This window comes from Ochotona curzoniae, unplaced genomic scaffold, assembly GCF_017591425.1.
Source record: "Ochotona curzoniae isolate NIBS_2020 unplaced genomic scaffold, NIBS_Ocur_1.0 scaffold_2683, whole genome shotgun sequence".
Lineage (NCBI taxonomy): Eukaryota > Metazoa > Chordata > Mammalia > Lagomorpha > Ochotonidae > Ochotona > Ochotona curzoniae.
In genome coordinates, this window is record NW_024467100.1 from 8,408,996 (window position 1) to 8,428,387 (window position 19,392).

Consider the following 19,392-nt stretch of genomic DNA (forward strand, 5'->3'; position numbering starts at 1 on the left):
TTCTAGAAATTCTCTGGACACTCGTTAAAGAGGTGGAGGTATTCCACAAACCATAGATAAAATACACATCAGTGGACCTTCTTCCCTTGAAATGCCCTCTGTAATGCCTCTAGACTTTTATTCTCGAATTGCAGGGAAAAAAAAATGTATTTTTAAAAACTTATTTATCTCTGGCCCACAGCTCAGATGACTGCAAAAACTGGAGCAGAGTCACATAAAATCAAAAGCCAGAGAATAAACACACGTGTCTTATTTGGATTTTAGGGACCCAACTACCAAAGGCCATCATCCACTGCATCCCAGAGTGCACACTAGCAGAAATCTGAAATCAAATGCAAAGCCAATACTTGGATCCAGATACTCATCATGACATGTAATGCAGAAGATTTTAAATACCTTGGGATAAACCTAATCAAAGACAAGAAATGCCTCTACAATAGCAATTACAAAACATTAGAAAAAGAAATAAAGAAACAATAAAGATTGGGGGAGATTGCAGCTAGATTTCTATATGCTACCTGGTGTGTGTGACTCACAGCTTACCTGCCTGAGTCAGAGCTTCCGGCCTATGTGAGAAAGGTGACCTGTGACATGAATGGAGGGCTTAAAGGGATAAGGCATGCTTTATAGTCAATTACAGCGCCATTGTTGGGTGAAGGGACTATCAGGAGAAGTCCTCCTGCCCTCCTTATTCTTGGCCTATGTCAGTTTACACTTTTTTCACAATGAATAGAGACCCCCTCCAGTGGTGGTTCTTTTAGTTGAAGAACACTGTCACCTCACCCCTGAGTGGCCTCGGGGATTTCCCAAAGAAAAGATGGTGAAATTTTATCATGTTCCTGGATTGGCAGAAACAACACCATCAAAATGTCCAAATTACCAAAAGCAATATACAGATTCGATGTGATTCCAATCAAAATCCCAACAACATTCTTCTTCTTTTCTAAATAGAAAAGATACAGTATTACTAATACTGGAAACACAAGAGAGCATGAATAGCCAAAGCTATCCTGAAGACTAAAACAAAAGTGGGAGGAATCACAATTCTAGACCTCAAGACATACTACAAAGAAGCGGTAATCTAAACTGTCTAGTACAGGTACAGAAAGAGAGAAGAAGATGAGTAGAATAGAATAGAAAACCTAGAGTGAACCCACACATTGTACAGCCAACTATTCTCCAACAAGAGAACTGAAAATAATCCAAGGAAAAAAATTGGTTGCTTCAACAAAGGCTCTTGGGATAAACAGCAGTCTGCAAAAGTAAGACCCCCATATAATTTTTAGATTGTTTAACCTATTGATTATTTTTATTTTTATTTATATAAAGGGAACAAATTTCATGTATTTTCATATATAAAATTTTATGTACACAATTATACTTCTAACCAATGCGTTTTCCTTCCCTTAGTACCGTCCCTCATATTTTTCTTTTAATTTTATAGTGACATACTCTCAATTTTCTTTACAATCACAAGCTTAATTATCCATTAAATAAAGAATTCAATAAATAGTAGCTAGAAAGAAAACACAGGTGGAGAGACTTATAAAATTCTCAAAATATTAATTTCCATCATATGCGTTACTTTTTTTGTACTCCATAAAAATTAGATGTCTCCTGCAGTTATCCTAGATCCATCTATTATCTTGCTTGGGGCAGGAAACTCAATGGGATTGTGCCATAAAGGGTTAGCAGACACCAGGCCACATGGAAGAACTGAGCAGGGCTTGTTAGAATGGAACACTGCTGACCATTACATGCCAGCCCACATGAAGGATAGGGCTGGGGGCTTATTTGGTATGGCTAGATCCCAGTATCTGACAGTGAATGTTGGAACAGGGTGCGGGTTACATTAGGCTGGGCCATGACACTAAGCATCATGCAAGGGAACCAGGTCTAGGGGTAGATTCTGTGGGGGATATGTGGGCCTAACCCTGTGGAATTACAAGCCCCACTGGTTAGTTTAAGAGTTGGGGTAGCAATGGGCTGAGTCAGACTGGACTATGGAACCCTCTGACATTCATGGATACTGGGATTGGGAACAGGCTGAGCAGGTACAGTCAGCAGCACCCACATGTGCATTCTAAAACAGGATACTGGGTGTGGGGTGGGCTGGGCAGTAACATTCACCAACTCATGCGAAGCCTTGGACAGAGAGGGCAGATTATGCTGGGTAAGGGCCTAGCACGTGTGAGATCTAGGTCTGAGAGTGGGTCTGGTGTAGGAACTAAGAAAACTCCCCTAGTTGGTCCATGCCTGGGTGTTGGGAAGGCAGGGTAATGTAGCTCCAACTGTTAACAAGTGTGTGGGTTGAGTTTGGAAGGGGGAGGGGCAGGCAGGGCTGAGCAAACCTTAGCTCACTGGCAAGTGCAAAAACCAGGCTTGAAAGCAAGTCATACTGGGCTAGGCTATCACATCTACCAGTTTGCATGACCCAGGGATGGGAGCCGACTGAGCAGGGCCAGGTTGCATTACCCACCAGTGATAGTTGGAGCTTGGAACTGACCAAGTCTGGCCAAGCCACAGCATCTAAAGGTAAAGACCAAGACAGGTGAAGGATTACGCCAAGCTGGGTCAGAGCAACCACTGGCACACATGCAATCTATAGCTGGGAACAGGCCTGGTTGGGGAGCTAATGGGATGCCCTGATGGGGTTGTGATTTCCTCTGATGAGTGCAAGGGCCAGAGTGGGGGCAATGATCTTGTCCGGACACAGCTGCAGTGTCCCTCAGCATGGGTAAGGACTGGGTCTTGGGTGCACCAAACTTGGCTAGACTCCAGCACCCACTGGTGCTCCTGAGAACCAGGTTGGGTGTTGGATGGGATGGGCTAAGTCTCTGCCCCTGCTAAGGCAGATGTGAGCTATATCTTGGTGGGCCAGGCTTGGGTGGGTTGTAACACCCAACAATATGAACCAGAATGGGTGAGGACCCGTTAAGAAAGGTCACTGTTTCTGCTAAGACAGGAGGTGGACTAAGTAGAGCTGACCCATGGACCAACCGGTGTGTGTGAGATCTGGCATTGAGAGAGGTTCTGATGGAGGAGCTTGGGGAACTCCTCTGTCAGGACACAGTTCCTCCAGGTGAATGCAGGAATTAAGACAGGGAGCAGACCAGAACAGGCCAGGTTAAGGTACCCACCAGCATGTTTCACTCAGGTCTGGGGTGATATAGGTCGGACAAGTTTATATCATTCGCTAGTAGATCTGATAACCAGAATGGTGTTTGGGTCATGTCTGGTTAGGCTGCAATACCAGCCAGTTCATAGTAGGGTCAGGACTAAGGGCCAGCAGGGCTGGGCTGGGTTGAACCCCCAGCAGTGTGAGCTGGAACTAGGGGTTGGCTGGGCCAGTCCAGGCTACAGCACCTACTAACAAATATTGAAGTAAGGCAGGCCATGCCATACTGGGCTGTGGCACCCAACCAGCACAAGTGAGACTTGGTGGTGGGGGGTGATCCAGGTAGGGGAGCTGGAGGGGGGTTGCTCTCCTGCTGGACCACTACACCCACTGGTGCTTGTTAGAGCTGAGATGGGGGCAGATCAGACCTGGCAGTGCTACAATACCTGTTGGTCTGCATGTGAGCTGGATTGGGGGACAACCAAACTGGGTTGACTTTCCTACAGGTACATGTACAAGTCAGAGTGCATGTGGGTTGGTTGGGCTTTGCCACAACATCAGCTGGCAGATGCTGGCATGGGGGAGGTGCAAATCCTGTCAAGCTAAACTGCAGAACCACCTGGAAAGTGCAAGATCCAGGAGTGGGAGTGGGCCCATTAGGGAAACAGTAGGCACCTCCCTTTTGGGTTGCCAATCCCACTATTGAACATGAAAACCAGGACTAGGGGCAGTTATGGCTAGATAGAGTGGCACTTGTTGGCACCAGTATGTACTGGATAGTGGGGCTGGTTGGGATGAACTAGGCTTCAATGCCCATGTACAAGAGTTAAATGGGATGTGTGATAGATTGGACAAATCTGCTGAACTTACTGACAATCATGGGAACCAGGGCGGGGGCTATCCTGGTGGGAGTTATTGCGGGTTGCTCCAACTAGGCCACAGCTCCCACTACTTTGTGTGAAGGCTGAGTGTGTGGTGGACAGGAATGGGCTGGGCTGCAACACCCACTTGTTATTTTTTTTTTTATTGATTACATTTCATTTTGTGACACAGTTTTATAGGCTCTGGGATTCCCCCGACCTCTCCCCGTACCCTCTTCCAATGGTGAATTTCTCCATCTTGCTGCAAAATTACAGTTCAAATCCAGTCAATATTCTTTCATTGCAAACATATACCAAGCATAGAGTACAGCATCTTATTGTGCAGACACGTTTTCTTGGGGAGAGCATCTCTGATCTGAAGGCTGAGCTGGCAGAATATCATCCCGATCAGTTAAAAGCCACAACATAACATCAACAACCATTTACAATATTATGGAATTATTTGACATGATATTGAGTAATCAATATGTTAAAAAATGCAAGTTCTTAACCACATGCTGTGACTACTTCATTGACATTTCAATTTTAGTTTATATACAACCAGCTTCTATACACCTTAAAATGGCTATAAGGTACTATTAAGCTATCTTGTATCTATTTGCATTTAGCAGTTTATAGTGTTAAAGAACAATTTTTACTGAACTTGGCAGATTTTAGGGTAGTCTAAACTGGCTTATAACTCTAACAAGGCATATGTCAACAACTGAGGTGCAAAATAGTTTTAGGAGGGGTGTGCAGAGAAATCTTCAATACCTTAGTGAGGAGTAACTTATCTTTGTGTCCTACCTAGTAAGGTGTATGTGAGCCCACGCTGACCATTTCCTGTCTGGTTCTAAGCTTTCCTTGTTGTTCTCTGTCAATGTATTCTAATTTTTTTAGGGGTGGGGCTCCAGAGCAACCCTTATGGTCCTTGCAGGAGACGATGGAGATTCAAAGTTGGAGCTAAGTAAGAACCAGAGAAAGCTCATCTCCTGAGTCCTGAAGGAAGTTTACTGTTCTTCTGTTTTCTGCAGACTGCTCAGGGCTTCTGGCTGTTGCTCCAATGACCTTGGATCTTGTGAGGAAGGTTTTGGGCTTCTTCCATTCCATGTGGTAGATCCAGATGGGAGCAGATGACCTCAGAGTTCTCGGCCTCCGAAGGCACTCCAATTCCCCGTGGTCTCCTTGGCAGCTGGGATGTAGTCCTTGGTGCCCGTACTGATAGTCCTTGGTGAGGATCCAGGAGTCTCTAGGTGCCACACCCACTTGTTTGCATAGAAAGCAGGACTGGAGACAGAACTGATCCAGAAACTGCACCTATCAGTATAGGTTGAATTGGGTTACGGACTGTGCCAGACCCTGTATTGGCAAGCACACACAAAAGTCATGTGATCCCACACAAGTCTGGGATCACCTCAGATGAGGTTTCTTTGGGGATTCCTCAAACCCACCCTAACCACCCCTTCCCCTTCCCCCCCTCACCCTACTGAACCACTGGACTCAGAGCTCCTACAATGAAGAGAATTGCAGGTTCCATGGTCTGATCGTGGAGTGCATGACCTAGATGACTATCCACAAAACATTTGACTTGAGACAAAAAAAGCTGTGGGGTAAAAACATACCAACCACTCTTAAAAATAAGCAGAAACCATAATCTTTGAGGAAACTAGAAGATATTATGATAGTTTGTTTTCCCATAAGCATAATAACTATTTTGAGAGTTTAGTATGCATTCCCTGGAGATAAAGGGACAGAGTAGATTGGGATTCCAATATATTCGAGAAATCTGAAACTGGAAGTACATCTACTGTTCTGAGGTGCTATAGTTTTGAGAAAGATGTCTGTGCTGCTAATGGCCACAGGTCACAAGGGTGCTCAATCTTTTTGTTCAACTGGATATTAGTCAACTGGGAAAAGCATTCTTCCTGGCATAACTTAAATTGGACATTTTCCAAAATGTAATCCGAAAGATATGTGACCAGGAAAGTGGTAAAATTTCATAATTAGTAAGTAACTTTACAAGCCTTCAGAGAGAGCTTCAACTTTATAACAAGAAGTGTTACAGAAATTTCTAATGGGAAATTATCCAGCAACCATGGCAGTTCATCACACGAGGCACTGTCAGTGTGCAACTTCTGCAAAGTGCTGAGCACACAGCCAAAGAATAACAGCAATCGTCAAGGAGGACTTCAAGCCACCTCTGCGTCCCTCTCTAGGGCAATTCTTTTCTTTTCAATCAGAAGTACAAATTCCTTCTGTAATTTCTTATTTGCTTCAGTTTTTTTCTTTAACTTTTTAGCATTTCCTTCCATCTGTAAGTACCACATTCATGCACATACATATCACTTTTTTTTAACATAGGAAATACTAATACCAGTGTAATTCTTATGAGATCACTTATTAAAGTGGAAGTCATTGCCAACAGAGCTAAAATAAATTTTATTCTTATTGACTACAGTGTAGGCTCGCTGATCTAAAGACAATCACCATGAAAAGGAAGGACAATTATATTTAATTGGAATTTAGATTTCTGATTATTACAGTGAACTGAGCAGTTGAGGATATTCCTAGCATTCGATCTGAGAAACTGGAAAACATTAGCTTACAAGACCCTCTAAAGAGTTCAAAGAGAGAAAAATGTGTATTACCTTAGAGTCCTATCATTCCAATGAATCAGTTGCAGATCAAATATGCACATAACATAGACAGCATCATTTATTAGAGAAACTAAAATACTTAAATTATGTACTTTGGGGATTTATGCATTCATTTGAAAGGCAGTCACAAAGAGGGGAAGGAAAGAGAGACACAAAGAAAGAGAGAGAGGGAGATAGTCTTCCATTCACTCTTTTATTCCTTACATGGTTTCAGCAGCTATAGCTGGGTTTAAGCCAAAGCCAGGAGTCTGAAATACTATTAGGGTTTTCTGTATGGGGAACAGGGTCACATTCACCATCTCTCATTGTCTTCCCAGGTACTTTAGAAGAGCAACAAAGACCCCAGTTGATGTTTATTTAGGATGCCAGTGACTGGCTCCCCAATTCTATAATTTCAGAGATCCTTTCTTTCCTAGCACTTTTCGGATAGCAAGTTGGACCTCTTTGTTTCTGAGGCTGTAGACCATGGGGTTTAGTAATGGAGTGACAACAGTATATGTCACTGTCACCAGCCTGTCCTTGTTGGACACATAGTTTGCTGTAGGTCTCAGGTAGATGAAGGAAGCACAGCCATAGTGAACAATAACCACAGTGAGATGAGAGGCGCAGGTGGAAAAGGCCTTCCGTTTGCCCTCAGCAGAGGGGATCTTCAGGATAGTCCTCAGAATGCAGAGATAAGAGATACAGATAAAGCAAAAGGGAACCACAAGTACCAAAACTCCACAAATGAATATGACAAATTCATGAACATCTGTATTGGTACAAGCCAGACGAATGACTGGGGAGATGTCACAGAAGTAGTGGTTGACCTTGTTTGCATTACAAAAAGGAAGACTGAAAACTAGATTTACAACTGTCAGTGAGGCTATGGTGCCACCAATCCCACAAGCAGCTGCCAATTTTCCACACACCTGCCAACTCATCAGGATTGGGTAATGCAGAGGGTGACAAATGGCAGCATAGCGGTCATAGCCCATCACACCCAACAGCAGGCAGTTGGTAATAGCAAAACCTAGGAAGAAGAACATTTGAATGGCACAGCAGGTAAAGGAGATGGTTCTGGCCACAGACAGCAGGTTGAGCAGCATCTTGGGTAAAATAACAAATGTATAAAAGGTCTCAGATGTTGAGAGAATACCAAGGAAGAAGTACATTGGTGTGTGGAGGCTCTGATCCAGTTGAATGACACTGATTATAGTGGCATTGCCACTAAGAATAACTAAATACAGAAAGAGAAAAACCACAAACAGGGCAAGCTGGATTTCACCAAGGCTCGAAAAACCCAGCAACAGGAACTCAGTGACAGTGGTGATGTTTGCTACTACAACCTACAGAGAAAAGAAAAGAAGTTAAATATATTCACAGAACTCCTTTCTGCAGGTGCCATGGAATAATGCAACCATTTAACATGCAGTTTCTAATTTCTAGTGACTTCTCACATTCGTCGATCCATGGCCCTCTTCCATCATATTAAAAGCCAATCAAACAAGGTCAAGTGCCATAGCCTAGTGACTAAACGCTAACCTTGCAAATGCTGGGATTACATGGGTGTCAGTTCATTTCCACCTGCTCCACTCCCCATCCATTTCTCTGTTTGTAGCCTGGGAAAGCAGTAGAGGATTGCCCCAAGCCTTGGGACACTGCATCCACATGGGACCCCTAGAGGAGGCTCCTGTTTTCCAAATAGTTCAGGTCCAGCCTGTTGAAGCTACTTGGGGAGTGAACCAACAGACAGATCTTTCTCTTTGTTTCTCTTCTCTCTGTAAATCTACCTTTCCAATAAAAACGATCTTTTAAAAAAGTCAACAAAATGACATTTTAAAAAAGTCAACAAAAGTGACATTTTGACACTCTGATTCAGTTATTAAAAGATTGTATTATATCAGGCCTGCAGGATAACTTCTCTATTCTTGGCTAACTGATTGCATCTGTTACCTTCTTTGTTGTTTATCTGAGACGGATGCAGGGGTGGGTTGTGTGCCCCTATTTACTGGTTTGGACTGAGACAGAAGCCCAGAGCCAGTAATGCATTTCAGACTTTACGTGAACTCAATTGGCATGTTAATTACTAAGCTTTCTCCTGCCCCTCATTTGCCATTTTAACACCCCCTTTTCAAGAATCTAATATATTCCTAGCTCCAAGAAATAGAGCTCAGGCATCTTTGAGACTCATTACCTAGTGCATTGCAGTGAGCAACATACCTTTCAAGAATAAAATTATGAAAGTATTATCATTTGCTATAGCGTGATATACTTAGTTTTAAATTTGATAAAGGAAGTCCAAAGATACAGAAAACTATCAAACATTGCTTGTTCTATCTGAGATTTGCATTTCTTTGATCAATAACGTTGGGAGAAATAAAGTATTTGAGGAAATGAAAACACATGAAATATTCATGAGATGAAATACTCAATAAAGAGGTAATTCTTATTAAATGGATTTATAAATTCAACATATTTCTTAAAAAGCACCAACAGACTTTACTTGTAAAGACTAATAATATGAACTTTGGATTTAATAGAGAGAGGAATTAATTAGCCAGAATAATTGCAAAAAGAAATATAAATATGGAGGATTTCTGCTTTCTGATTTCAGAACCAATTTTCAGGATAAAATAATTAAGATAGTATCACGTATATTCATACTATACAGAAAAATCAGTAGATGGAATTGAGAATTGATAAATAAATCATTTCAAATATAAAATTTTGAAAGTTTGAGCTGCTCCAAAATAGTGATTTGTATATTTTCAAAGCATAGATGGTGTTTTGTGTCCAAAATATGTAAATAACATAGCACTAAGCAATGAGCAGCACTCAGACAAAACAGAGCAATTTTGTCTAAACATTTAAATAAAGTATTTCATTGAAAAATAAAGATGAGAAGGTGTTGAACATCATTGATTATTATAAAAATATGCTAAAACTACCTTGCAGTGATGGTTTACCTGCATTATGATGGCTGTATCAACATGATGGACAATGGAAGATGCTACTGAGCATGTGGAGAAACGAACCTCCATGTATTGTTATTGGAGATGTAACATTAGTTGGTTTAGAAAACAGGTTTTGACAGTTTTAGTTGTACATCTATCTATGATATCATATATTTGATTTATGTTGGACTCCTTAATACTATGTAAAATAATTAAATCAATATGATTAACATGATTTATCTGCTTATATACTTAACATTGAGGAGAAATTTAAAATCTACTCTCCATAATTTTGAAATGCCCACTACTCAGCCATTAGCTCCGTCCCCCCTGCAAAATAAGTCTTAAAAAAGAAATCGTTGCTGGTAGTTTACCAAACAGAAGTCAAGACTGTACACACAAAACACTGCTGGAAATATCCAGGATAACATTACTAAAAATGATTGTGACAACTATAAATGCACTCAAATATCTACCAATTTATAGACGTTTAACAACATTTAGTAAAACCGTAAGCTTTTGAAAAAAAAATTACAACACAACCTGAAATAATAAATACCTTAAAATGCTGACATGAATGCTTACAATAAGCAATTAGACAGTAAAGTAGAAAATAACTAACTAAAAGTCTAACCAAGACATGGGGCACAGACTCGCGATTGATACAATGGGAATGAATGAATCAAAGGAAAACTCATGTGTACTGATAGGATTATCAATAGGGTGTAAGTTGATTGAAGAAGTTGAGTGAAGTGTCATCAAGATCCTTGAATATAGTTATCCAACATTTTCCAAGATCCTTGAAAATCCAACCTAGTATAAAAGATTTATGGATAAAGATGCCCTGAGAGTAAGAAACTTCGGAAGTCACACTCCAAGCTAAGACTGTTAGATTTAAAAGGCAGTAGTGTGGAGGCCCGGCGCAATAGCGTAGTGGTCAAGGTCCTTGCCTTGCATGCCCAGGATTCCATATGGGCGCTGGTTCTAGTCCCGACAGCTCCACTTCCCAGCTTCCTGCTTGTACCCTGGGAAAGCAGTGGTGGACGGCCCAAGACTTTGGCACCCTGCACCTGGGTCTGGAGTAAGCTCCCGGCTCCTGGCTTTGGATTGGCTTAGCACCAGCTGTTGCCCCTGCTTGGGGAGTGAATCATCAGAGGGAAGATCTTCCTCTCTGTCTCTCCTCCTCTCTGTATATCTAACTTTCCAATGAAAATAAATAAATCTTTTTTTAAAAAGGCAGCAGTGTGGCATAGCGATGAGAGTAAAGACTCAGGTCACTTAAGCTCTCTGTGTTATCACTCTCTTGTTCCTGAAGTTGGTTGGCATGAGTATTAAACATATTAGAATCAACTCAGTGGTCATAGCTATGTTGAAATCTAAATAGATAGCAGGGGAGGAAGCAAATGGGTTATTCAAAAGCAGAATCTGAGAAGATTTTATTTAAAGTGAATTTGGTTTGGGAGAAGGGAGCAGTTTGGCCTAGCACTGAGATGCTAGCACAATGTCCGGATTAGAGAGTATGAGTTCTGGTCACAGCTCTACCTCCAATTGCATTTAGTGCTAGTATGCACTCTAGGAGACAGGACATGATAGTTCAAGTATTGGGAGAGCCTTGCCACCACACGGGGGACCTGGACTGAATTCTTGACTCGTAGCTTGGCCCTGGCTCAGCTATAGGTATTAAAGTAATTTAGGAGATGAAACAGGAGATGAGAAATGTGCCTGCCTCCACTTTTTAAAATAGGTATACATGAATGAAATTTAAATTGTTGAAGAAATTGAAATGAATTATTTATTTCAGTTGATGTGCAAGTAGGTTCACATTCATGCTAATTGGCTTTGCAAATAGAATTATAATACAAAGTACACAAGTCAGTAGGCCAGCCACTTTATTTTGAAACATCTTTAATGGAATGTTAGCTATATTTACCTCTTCAAGCTCCTGGGTTCTCATAGCTGGTGCTTTTGATATGACTGTGAATTTTGTGGAGAAAGAATTATGGTCTCTGAAGAAAATCGTAATGTCTGAAAAGAAAAATAAACAAACTGCAACACAAATTTTTTTAGTAGTTTGCCTTTCTTCTGCTTGAATCTGAAGAAATTAAAAGAAATTATTTGATTCAAAGTCGGAAGCTATAGCGAATGTTGAATGGAAGGGGGAATCTCCATTCGTGTTGAACTGAGACGAGGAAACAGGAGATTGTGAGTCGTCAGGGTCCTATGTTTGGGAGCTGTGTCACAGACACAGATACAGCCTGGTAAAACTTAAGAGGAGTAAATAGCAAAGGGGACTTTGAAACAGTTCAATTGAGAAACAAAGATAATTTCAAGGGCACTGATACTTGCATTTAATCAAATATCTTCTTATGTAAAACCCTATGCACAATCTGTACAAACTAATGAAAATCCATATTTCCTAACGGAAAATAAAGCAAAGGGTGTCAACGATTGCTTGCTTAAAACACTCCCAAACTTATCTCTTCAGATCTCATGTTTAGCTCAGTGCTTTGGCATATAGAACCCCACGTAGTTCCTTGAACACGCAGTGAGTCATGCCATGTAATTTCAATGTCTTTACTTGCATTGGGACAGATTTTCCAAACTTTCAAAAAATTGTGGTCCCAATTCACGTTCCCAAATACTCTGTCAATTTACAGAATATTCATAAGGTTCATACTAAATCCCAACCACTCGTTAGATGTTTGAGACAAGTAAGTGAAGAAAGAAAACAAATGCTCTTGTTAATGCTCTCATTAAACACTCATTCTAGAACTTTTCATATTTAAAATAATTGTAAAAATAATGATCTTTATTATCTTCCTCAATACAATCTGAGCATTTACAAAGCAAGCACCATTTTTTTTTTTTTCATTTAACAGAAGTTCATGCACCAGATACAGAGTCCTTCAAAAACTCAGGGGAAAGAGAGTTAAAAGTTTATTTTGATACAGACATTTTTTGAAACATACAATTTTCCATAATTTAAATCCTACATCCTAAGCATATAGGGTTTAAAAGTTCTATAATTCAGCAGGTTAAGATATGGGTAAATTAAACCTTGCAACTAATTTCCGGTTATTCTAATGCATAAAGATACTTCTAAAGAACGAAGGCACAATGTAAAAATTTTTGTTAAAAAAACCGTATGTGTGGGGCAAAAAAATCAGTGATTTTGCACTCTAGTTCAGAATTTCCATTGAAAAAATAATTTAACCTTCCTGAATCTGATTTAATTTCAAAATCTGGGAAATCTTAAGGATTAATGGATAGCATAAGTGAAAAGCATATCTGAGAACTGCACCATAATAAATCCCAAAGATGTTTCCCTGTCTTCTTTCAATTCCATCTTTGCTTTTCTCCCTATTCTTCGGTTTTTATTTTTGTTCATTCAATTAAGAATTGGTCTTCTTTCTGGTCTTCTTTTCCTGCTCACATTCCTTCTTAAGACTCATAGAGCTATTTCCATAACCATTCTATGGTGTCTCAAATGTACTTTTATTTCCTTAATTTTAATACTTCAACCTGAGCTTTCTTTTAACTCACCATTTAATTTTTCACTATCATGTATTTATATACCGCAGTTCCAAGAAGATCCCAACAAATTTTGAATGAACTGAAGATAGTTGTTTACTATGAAAGAGCATAGATGTTGCCTAAGATTGTGGATAACTGAATTTCTTTTAGTCATCAATGAGATAGTACAAAAACCAACATGAAAAACGTTCACATTTTCCAAATCATGAATCCTGCAGATCAGTGAACTGCAACAGCTCTTTCTCATATACATGGTCTAAGACCTTTAAGGAAAATCTAAGTCACTTGTCAAGGCTAGCAGATTTCAAATACATGATATTTTCCTCGAATCCTCTTACATTTTCCAAATCAACAACACAAGACTTACCACTGCATTCTAAGAACAGTAATCGTTGCATTCCATCTGCATAGCCCAGCCCATCTACAACCACATAGGTGGGATCTCTGACTGTCAGTATCAATGCCCTGCTTGGTGATTTTAACATCCCAGAACCCCAGGAGACCGTTATCACATTGTCTCCCTAGCCAGACTACTTTTTCTCAATTAGGCAACTGTGATCCAAGGAGAAAATAGATCTAAAGTCCCCTGGCCAAATAGATACATTTTTGTAAGGTACTAGGGGAATAGATCCTTTCCCCTTTTAGGTGACTTGGTGAGGTAACCCTGAGAAAACGCAAAGCTGCACAACATTGTCAGCAGAACAAACCTGGCAAGCCTCTCCACTGGGCTCTCCCCAGCAGAGTCATTTTTCCCCCTTTCCTTGAAGACAAAGTCTGTCATGCAGTTATCTTCTCCTTAAAGAGGAGGAAAACCTTTGGAGGAAAACATCAAGACAGTGGTCATAGACACAAAGAGCAACGAGGAGATGCAGCAATGTATACAAGTCTCCTCTTACACGGGTGAAAATATATATCTATAGCTATCCTGAACTGCATATTTTGTTTCTAGTTTCTGTTACGAAACATGCTACATTCAGTCCAGCTGAGCATAAGTAATTGATAATTCTGTGTGAACTTTACTCTAAACAGAGAACCTGACATCAGAATGCCATGATTAAAGTTATGGGACATGCATGTTCCACTTTGAAAGAAGATGGAAAACGAATATGAATCAGAGCACAGAGGTCAACATCTTACAGTTTGCAGTGGAATGAAAAAAAACAAAACTTTTTTCATGATAGAGATTCATAGGTTCAGGGGTCTTCCCCTCCTCCTTCCTCTGTTATCCTTCCTTCCACTTATCCCCTCTCCCCACTATATTTCCCTATATCATTACAATAGTATAGTCCTTCTGCAATGGCATTTCATGACATTGTAGATATAGAAATTGAAACGTTGAAATAGGAGTAGTGTGCAGGTGAATTGTAAGAAAGAGCGAAACTGGTCATTTTTCATGGCACTTAGGTTCACTTGAGATGCCTCCGTCTCATATCAGAATGCCTGGTTTGGGTCCTAGCTACTTGACTTTGGAACAGTTTACTGCAAATATGCACCTTGAGAAATACAATGTAATGGTTCAGGTAGATGGGGTTTTTGCCACCCACAAGGAAGACCTGGATGGAATTTTGGGTCCCTGCTGTTGCTGCTCCAAATAGCCTGTTGCAACTACTGGGGAGTTAACTAAGTGTATGGAAGATATGTCTCTTCATATCAGTGTCTTTCTCTTTTCAAACATATAAAATATAAATAAACATTTAAATATATTTTTAAAATATTAATATGTTTTAAAAACCCCAGAATAAACCTTATAAAATACATGCAGAATTGCAGCATGAATTATTTTTATCATTTAGAACAGCAATTAGTTCGATAACAATTTTAAATGAAACCTTTAAATTTACCCTCATATATGTTTGTGGTTACTGAAAAATTTATTCTTTGGCACTCTGGTGAATCTGATGGCATTTTCATTTTAGAAATATGATGATAATAAATTTAAAAAGCAATTATGGGAAGCAAAAATGAAAAAATGAAGTATTAAATATCAAGAGATATACTGAAAAATCAGAGAAAACATTTGAAATCCATTCACCTGAAAAACAGTTAACATTCAGAAGAAAAAATAATTCCAACCACTTCACACTAATGAAACAGTTCAATGAAAAATGATACACAAATGACCTGAATGGTATATCTCAAATGAAGGCATATAGAAGAGTAATAAGTCTATATCAGAAAAAGTTAATGATATTAATCAATAAATTCAAATTGTAGTTACAATGAAATATATCACATGTCTATTTTTATCAAAAATTGAAGATGATAACTGCTAACAAATGTGTAGGGAATAGTACAGCAGTCTATACTGCTGGTGAAAATCTATAATATACACATCATGAAGAACACTGTAGACATTTCTCAAAACAATAAAGTAAAACTACTATTTATTTCTAGGTTTAGATACAAATGACGTTATATAATAAGTGGACTGACATGCTGAAGATAATTTACATTTGTATGTTGATTGCAAAGATTACTCACAACACCCACTATATACAATCAAATAATAATTGGATAAAGACAGAAAAATTACAATTATAGATCAGCAAAATATTTGGAGAAATTTCTAACACTCGCCCAATAAACATTCTCAAGAACACAAAGAGACATTTTCAAAGTAGATCATGGCAATTCATATCACAGATTGAAACATATTTAAAATAAGTCATAAAAATTACCCTGTCTACAATACATAAGAACTAAAAATTCATTAAAATAAAAACTTTGAAAACTACACAAATAGATAAGAACTAATCAACTTACATCTAAATAAGCAGTTAATCAAAAGAGAAATCATGAAGGTTAGCGCAATGGCTCAATAGGATTATCTTGTGCTTGCACGTGCTGGCATTCCATATGGGTAGCAATTTCTGTCTTGGTTGTTCCACTTCCCAGCCAGGTGCCTGCTTGTGGTCTGGGAAAGCCGAGAAGGATGGCTTAAAGCCTTGGGACGCTGATGAAGATGAAGACTTTAGATGATAAATCCATGCTTCATTTCGGCTTCATTTTGGATGGTGCTGGAATGCTCTCACATAGACCTTTGGACCAGTTTTTGATCACTTTTTTTGTCTCTCTTTGTATATCTGTGTCTCCCTGTCTGTGCAATAATAACTTGCCATTTTTTTTTAATTTTCTTGATATATTTTGAGACTATGTAATGCTAATAACTGTCTTGAAATTATCAATATGATATCAATGGAAACAATGTAGGTGCTGAGAAAAGTATAAGAAATTGATTTATATAAACACATGCACAGGATGTCAGATAGAAATATAGAAAGGAGTCTCTACAGAAAGGTTCTAATTTCAAATAAAAAAGAGAGCAAAGCAACCCATCTAAAGGCAAGGATATTTCAACATCTAAGTTTAAAAGCTTAATCAGTAACCAAAAATGTTCATTAACATGTATCACAGATTGAGTCCAATGATAGTTGCCTGTTGTCTTCAGGAAAGGAACTACAAGGAAGGGTAAATATTCAGATTCTTTTCCATGGAAATAGAAAACTAAAGTTCTTCACATTTCTCGTTTTCCTGTGCCACGCTGAATATTTTGCTCTCATTTGAGTCTTTCAACCGCCAATATTTAGAGCAGTGTAACAAACTTACTTATTCAGAAACGGAGTCATCTCTTCTGAATGTTATAGCTTGGCTAGATTACCAGACAGGGAAAAAAAATGTTCGGGTTTCTCATATCTATTCATGTGAGAAAATTTCTTATGCTACAGTGCAGTTGAACAATTGCATAAGGAAATATGTAAAAACATACTTATTTTGCCTGGCATATAACAATTAAAATTGGGTTTCTAATGAACAGGAAATGAAGTTTGGCTCATTGCTTTTCTAAGCGCCGATTTGAATTCTGTGTTTCTCAGAGTATAAATCATTGGATTGAATAATGGGGTGAGAATTGTGTAAGATACAGATATCAGGGTATCTTGGCTTGAAGAGTAATTGGATTTGGGTCTTAAGTATATAAAAGAAGCACACCCATAGTGAACAATGACCACAATGAGATGAGAGGCACAAGTTGAGAAGGCTTTGTATCTTCCAACAGAAGAAGGGATCTTTAGAATAGCAGAGATGATGCGAATGTAGGAGACCAGGATTAGGAATAAGGGGATAACTAACACAAACACACCAAGCATGAAAATGACCAGCTGACTAAGGAGGGAGTGATGAGATGCCAGCTTGAGGACAGGAGAGATGTCACAGAAGAAGTGGTGGAGCCGGTTGGAAGAGTGGAAGGGCAAGTGAAATATCAATGCAGTGATGATCTGTGCAACAGTGAAGCCACAGGCACAGGCTGCAGCCACCAGGCCCACACAAACCCCAGGTCCCATGAGTACTGTGTAGCGCAGTGGGTTACAAATGGCCACATAACGATCATAACCCATGGCCGCCAGCAGGAAGGAGTGAGAGCAGCCGAGGAAGAGGAAGGTGAACATCTGGATGGCACAACCCAGGAAGGAGATGGTTTTCTTCGTGGTCAACAGGTCGACCAGCATCTTGGGTACAATGACGAAGGTGTAGCAAGTCTCAGAGCAGGAGAGGACGGCAAGGAAGAAATACATGGGGGAGTGAAGGGCTCTGTCCAGCACAATGGTAGAAATGATGATGGCATTGGTGCCCAGGGTAAACAGGTAGAGGAGCAGGAAGATAATGAAGAGAAGCTGCTGCAGCCCAGCCAGAGAAGAGAATCCAAGGAAGACGAATTCCCTCACTTCAGACTCATTGACCCATTCCATAGGGAGCACTTCCACACAGCAGAGTCTCGCACGGAGGGAGAGCCCAGGCTTCAGGGAAACAAGTGAATATATACGGAAAACACAACGCGAAGTCATCAAGTGGCAATATTTTCAGACATTGAGTGGGATTCCTTCAGTCTCTCTTTGAAATTCCTGCCAAAAGAATGAATGTTAAACATGCAAAAGAATAATTGAAACCTAATTGAAATTCTTTCTATACGAAAGTGAGGAATAGACTTTGCCTCTAGCCAAGAATTCAGGAATTGGCTAATATTTTTCCTCTTATGTCTCATGTATTGTTATTCTCTTACCCATTGTGAATCCTCCCCCCCGCCAAAAAGTACAAAAATCAAATGAACCTGAATAGAATGGATACTGTGATACTCAAAGGACTGCAAAATGTATGGTAACAGGAGGGGTTTGAGGAAGTAGGTTCAAAGGAATTTATGTTTATTTAATACTTACAACATGTTGACATAAATGGTAAGGTTATCATATACATATAAATTATCTCACATGTCACAGTAATATTATGTGAGTATTAAAAAAAAAAAACCTATGGTCAAAAGAGAGCCTTAAGCCTGGCACGGTAGCCTAGCGGCTAAAGTCCTCACTTTGCAGGATCCCATATGGGTGCTGGTTTTAATCCCGGTGGTTCCATGTCCCATCCAGCATCCTGCTTGTGGCCTGGGAAAGCAGTTGAGGATGGTCCAAAGCCTTGGGACATTCCCGGGAGACCTGGAAGAAGCTCTGGGCTCCTGGCTTCGGATTGGCTCAGCTTTAGCAATTGCAGCCACTTGGGAAGTGACTCAGAGGATGGAAGATCTTCCTTTCTGTCTCTCCTCCTCTCTGTATATCTGACTTTCCTTTTCCCGGAAGAAAATTGTCAGCAGTGAGGTTGACAGAGAATCATCCATTTTTGCAACAGATTTTATTCTTACTATTCTGGAAATAAGAGAATGTTTTCCTATTCTACATTCCCTAGAGAAGCTAACAGAATTATAATTTTGCCTAAGTAACTCAAATTTTGCTGAGAGTAAGAAAGAATGGGCCAGTTGGGCAGTTTGAAAGGTTGTAGTTTCTGCTTGAAGCAAACAGCTTTTTTTCTTGTATATATTCTTATGCTAGTAATATTACTTTTAACTGTTTCTTTGCTAAAAGTAGTTTGCGATGTACACAAAAATATTATTTTTAAAGTCATGAGTAGGTCTTAAACCAATTTTTTACACATATGCATTTTTCAATTGCCAAATTATAGTTACCTGTGTATGTAAAATCATGCTTTATATACCAACTTGTTGGGAGCTTAGGCTGTCCAGTCCTAAAGATGGCACCTTGGCTGTGTGCCAGGGTCATAAGGAGGAGCCTAGCAGAACCAGGAACTTAATCCTGATTGGTCCCTAGTGCATGCTCACCGCATGCGTGGCATGTGATCTGTATTATGACTGGTGCGTTCTGCGCGTGCTGGATTGACCTTTACGCCGATTGGGTCGCGAAGTGTATATATATTGTGAAGCTTGTGCAGATTAGGGGAAGAACAAA

The 19,392-nt window shown here is 39.7% G+C and overlaps 2 protein-coding genes across 2 annotated transcripts; both read right to left on the bottom strand.

Annotated features, from left to right (window-relative positions):
• Window positions 1-7,021: 7,021 nt before the first annotated feature.
• Window positions 7,022-13,590, bottom strand: LOC121171556 (olfactory receptor 10R2). Its single transcript, XM_041003285.1, has 3 exons — window positions 13,473-13,590; window positions 11,502-11,596; window positions 7,022-7,963 (listed from the first exon to the last, which is right to left on the bottom strand). The coding sequence occupies exons 1-3, from the start codon at window positions 13,588-13,590 to the stop codon at window positions 7,022-7,024; spliced, it is 1,155 nt and encodes a 384-aa protein (XP_040859219.1).
• Window positions 13,591-16,908: 3,318 nt separating this feature from the next.
• LOC121171637 (olfactory receptor 10K1) lies at window positions 16,909-17,850 on the bottom strand. The gene has a single exon (XM_041003394.1). The coding sequence runs from the start codon at window positions 17,848-17,850 to the stop codon at window positions 16,909-16,911; it is 942 nt and encodes a 313-aa protein (XP_040859328.1).
• Window positions 17,851-19,392: the final 1,542 nt, after the last annotated feature.

Coding starts and splice junctions, on each gene's coding strand:
- LOC121171556 (XM_041003285.1), bottom strand. CDS start 13,590: ATGTTAAAATCACCAAGCAGGGCATTGATACTGACAGTCAGAGATCCC. Junction 11,597..13,472: donor ACTGTTCTTAGAATGCAGTG/GTAAGTCTTGTG, acceptor TTTTCTTTTCAG/ACATTACGATTTTCTTCAGA. Junction 7,964..11,501: donor GAACCCAGGAGCTTGAAGAG/GTAAATATAGCT, acceptor TTTTCTCTGTAG/GTTGTAGTAGCAAACATCAC.
- LOC121171637 (XM_041003394.1), bottom strand. CDS start 17,850: ATGGAATGGGTCAATGAGTCTGAAGTGAGGGAATTCGTCTTCCTTGGA.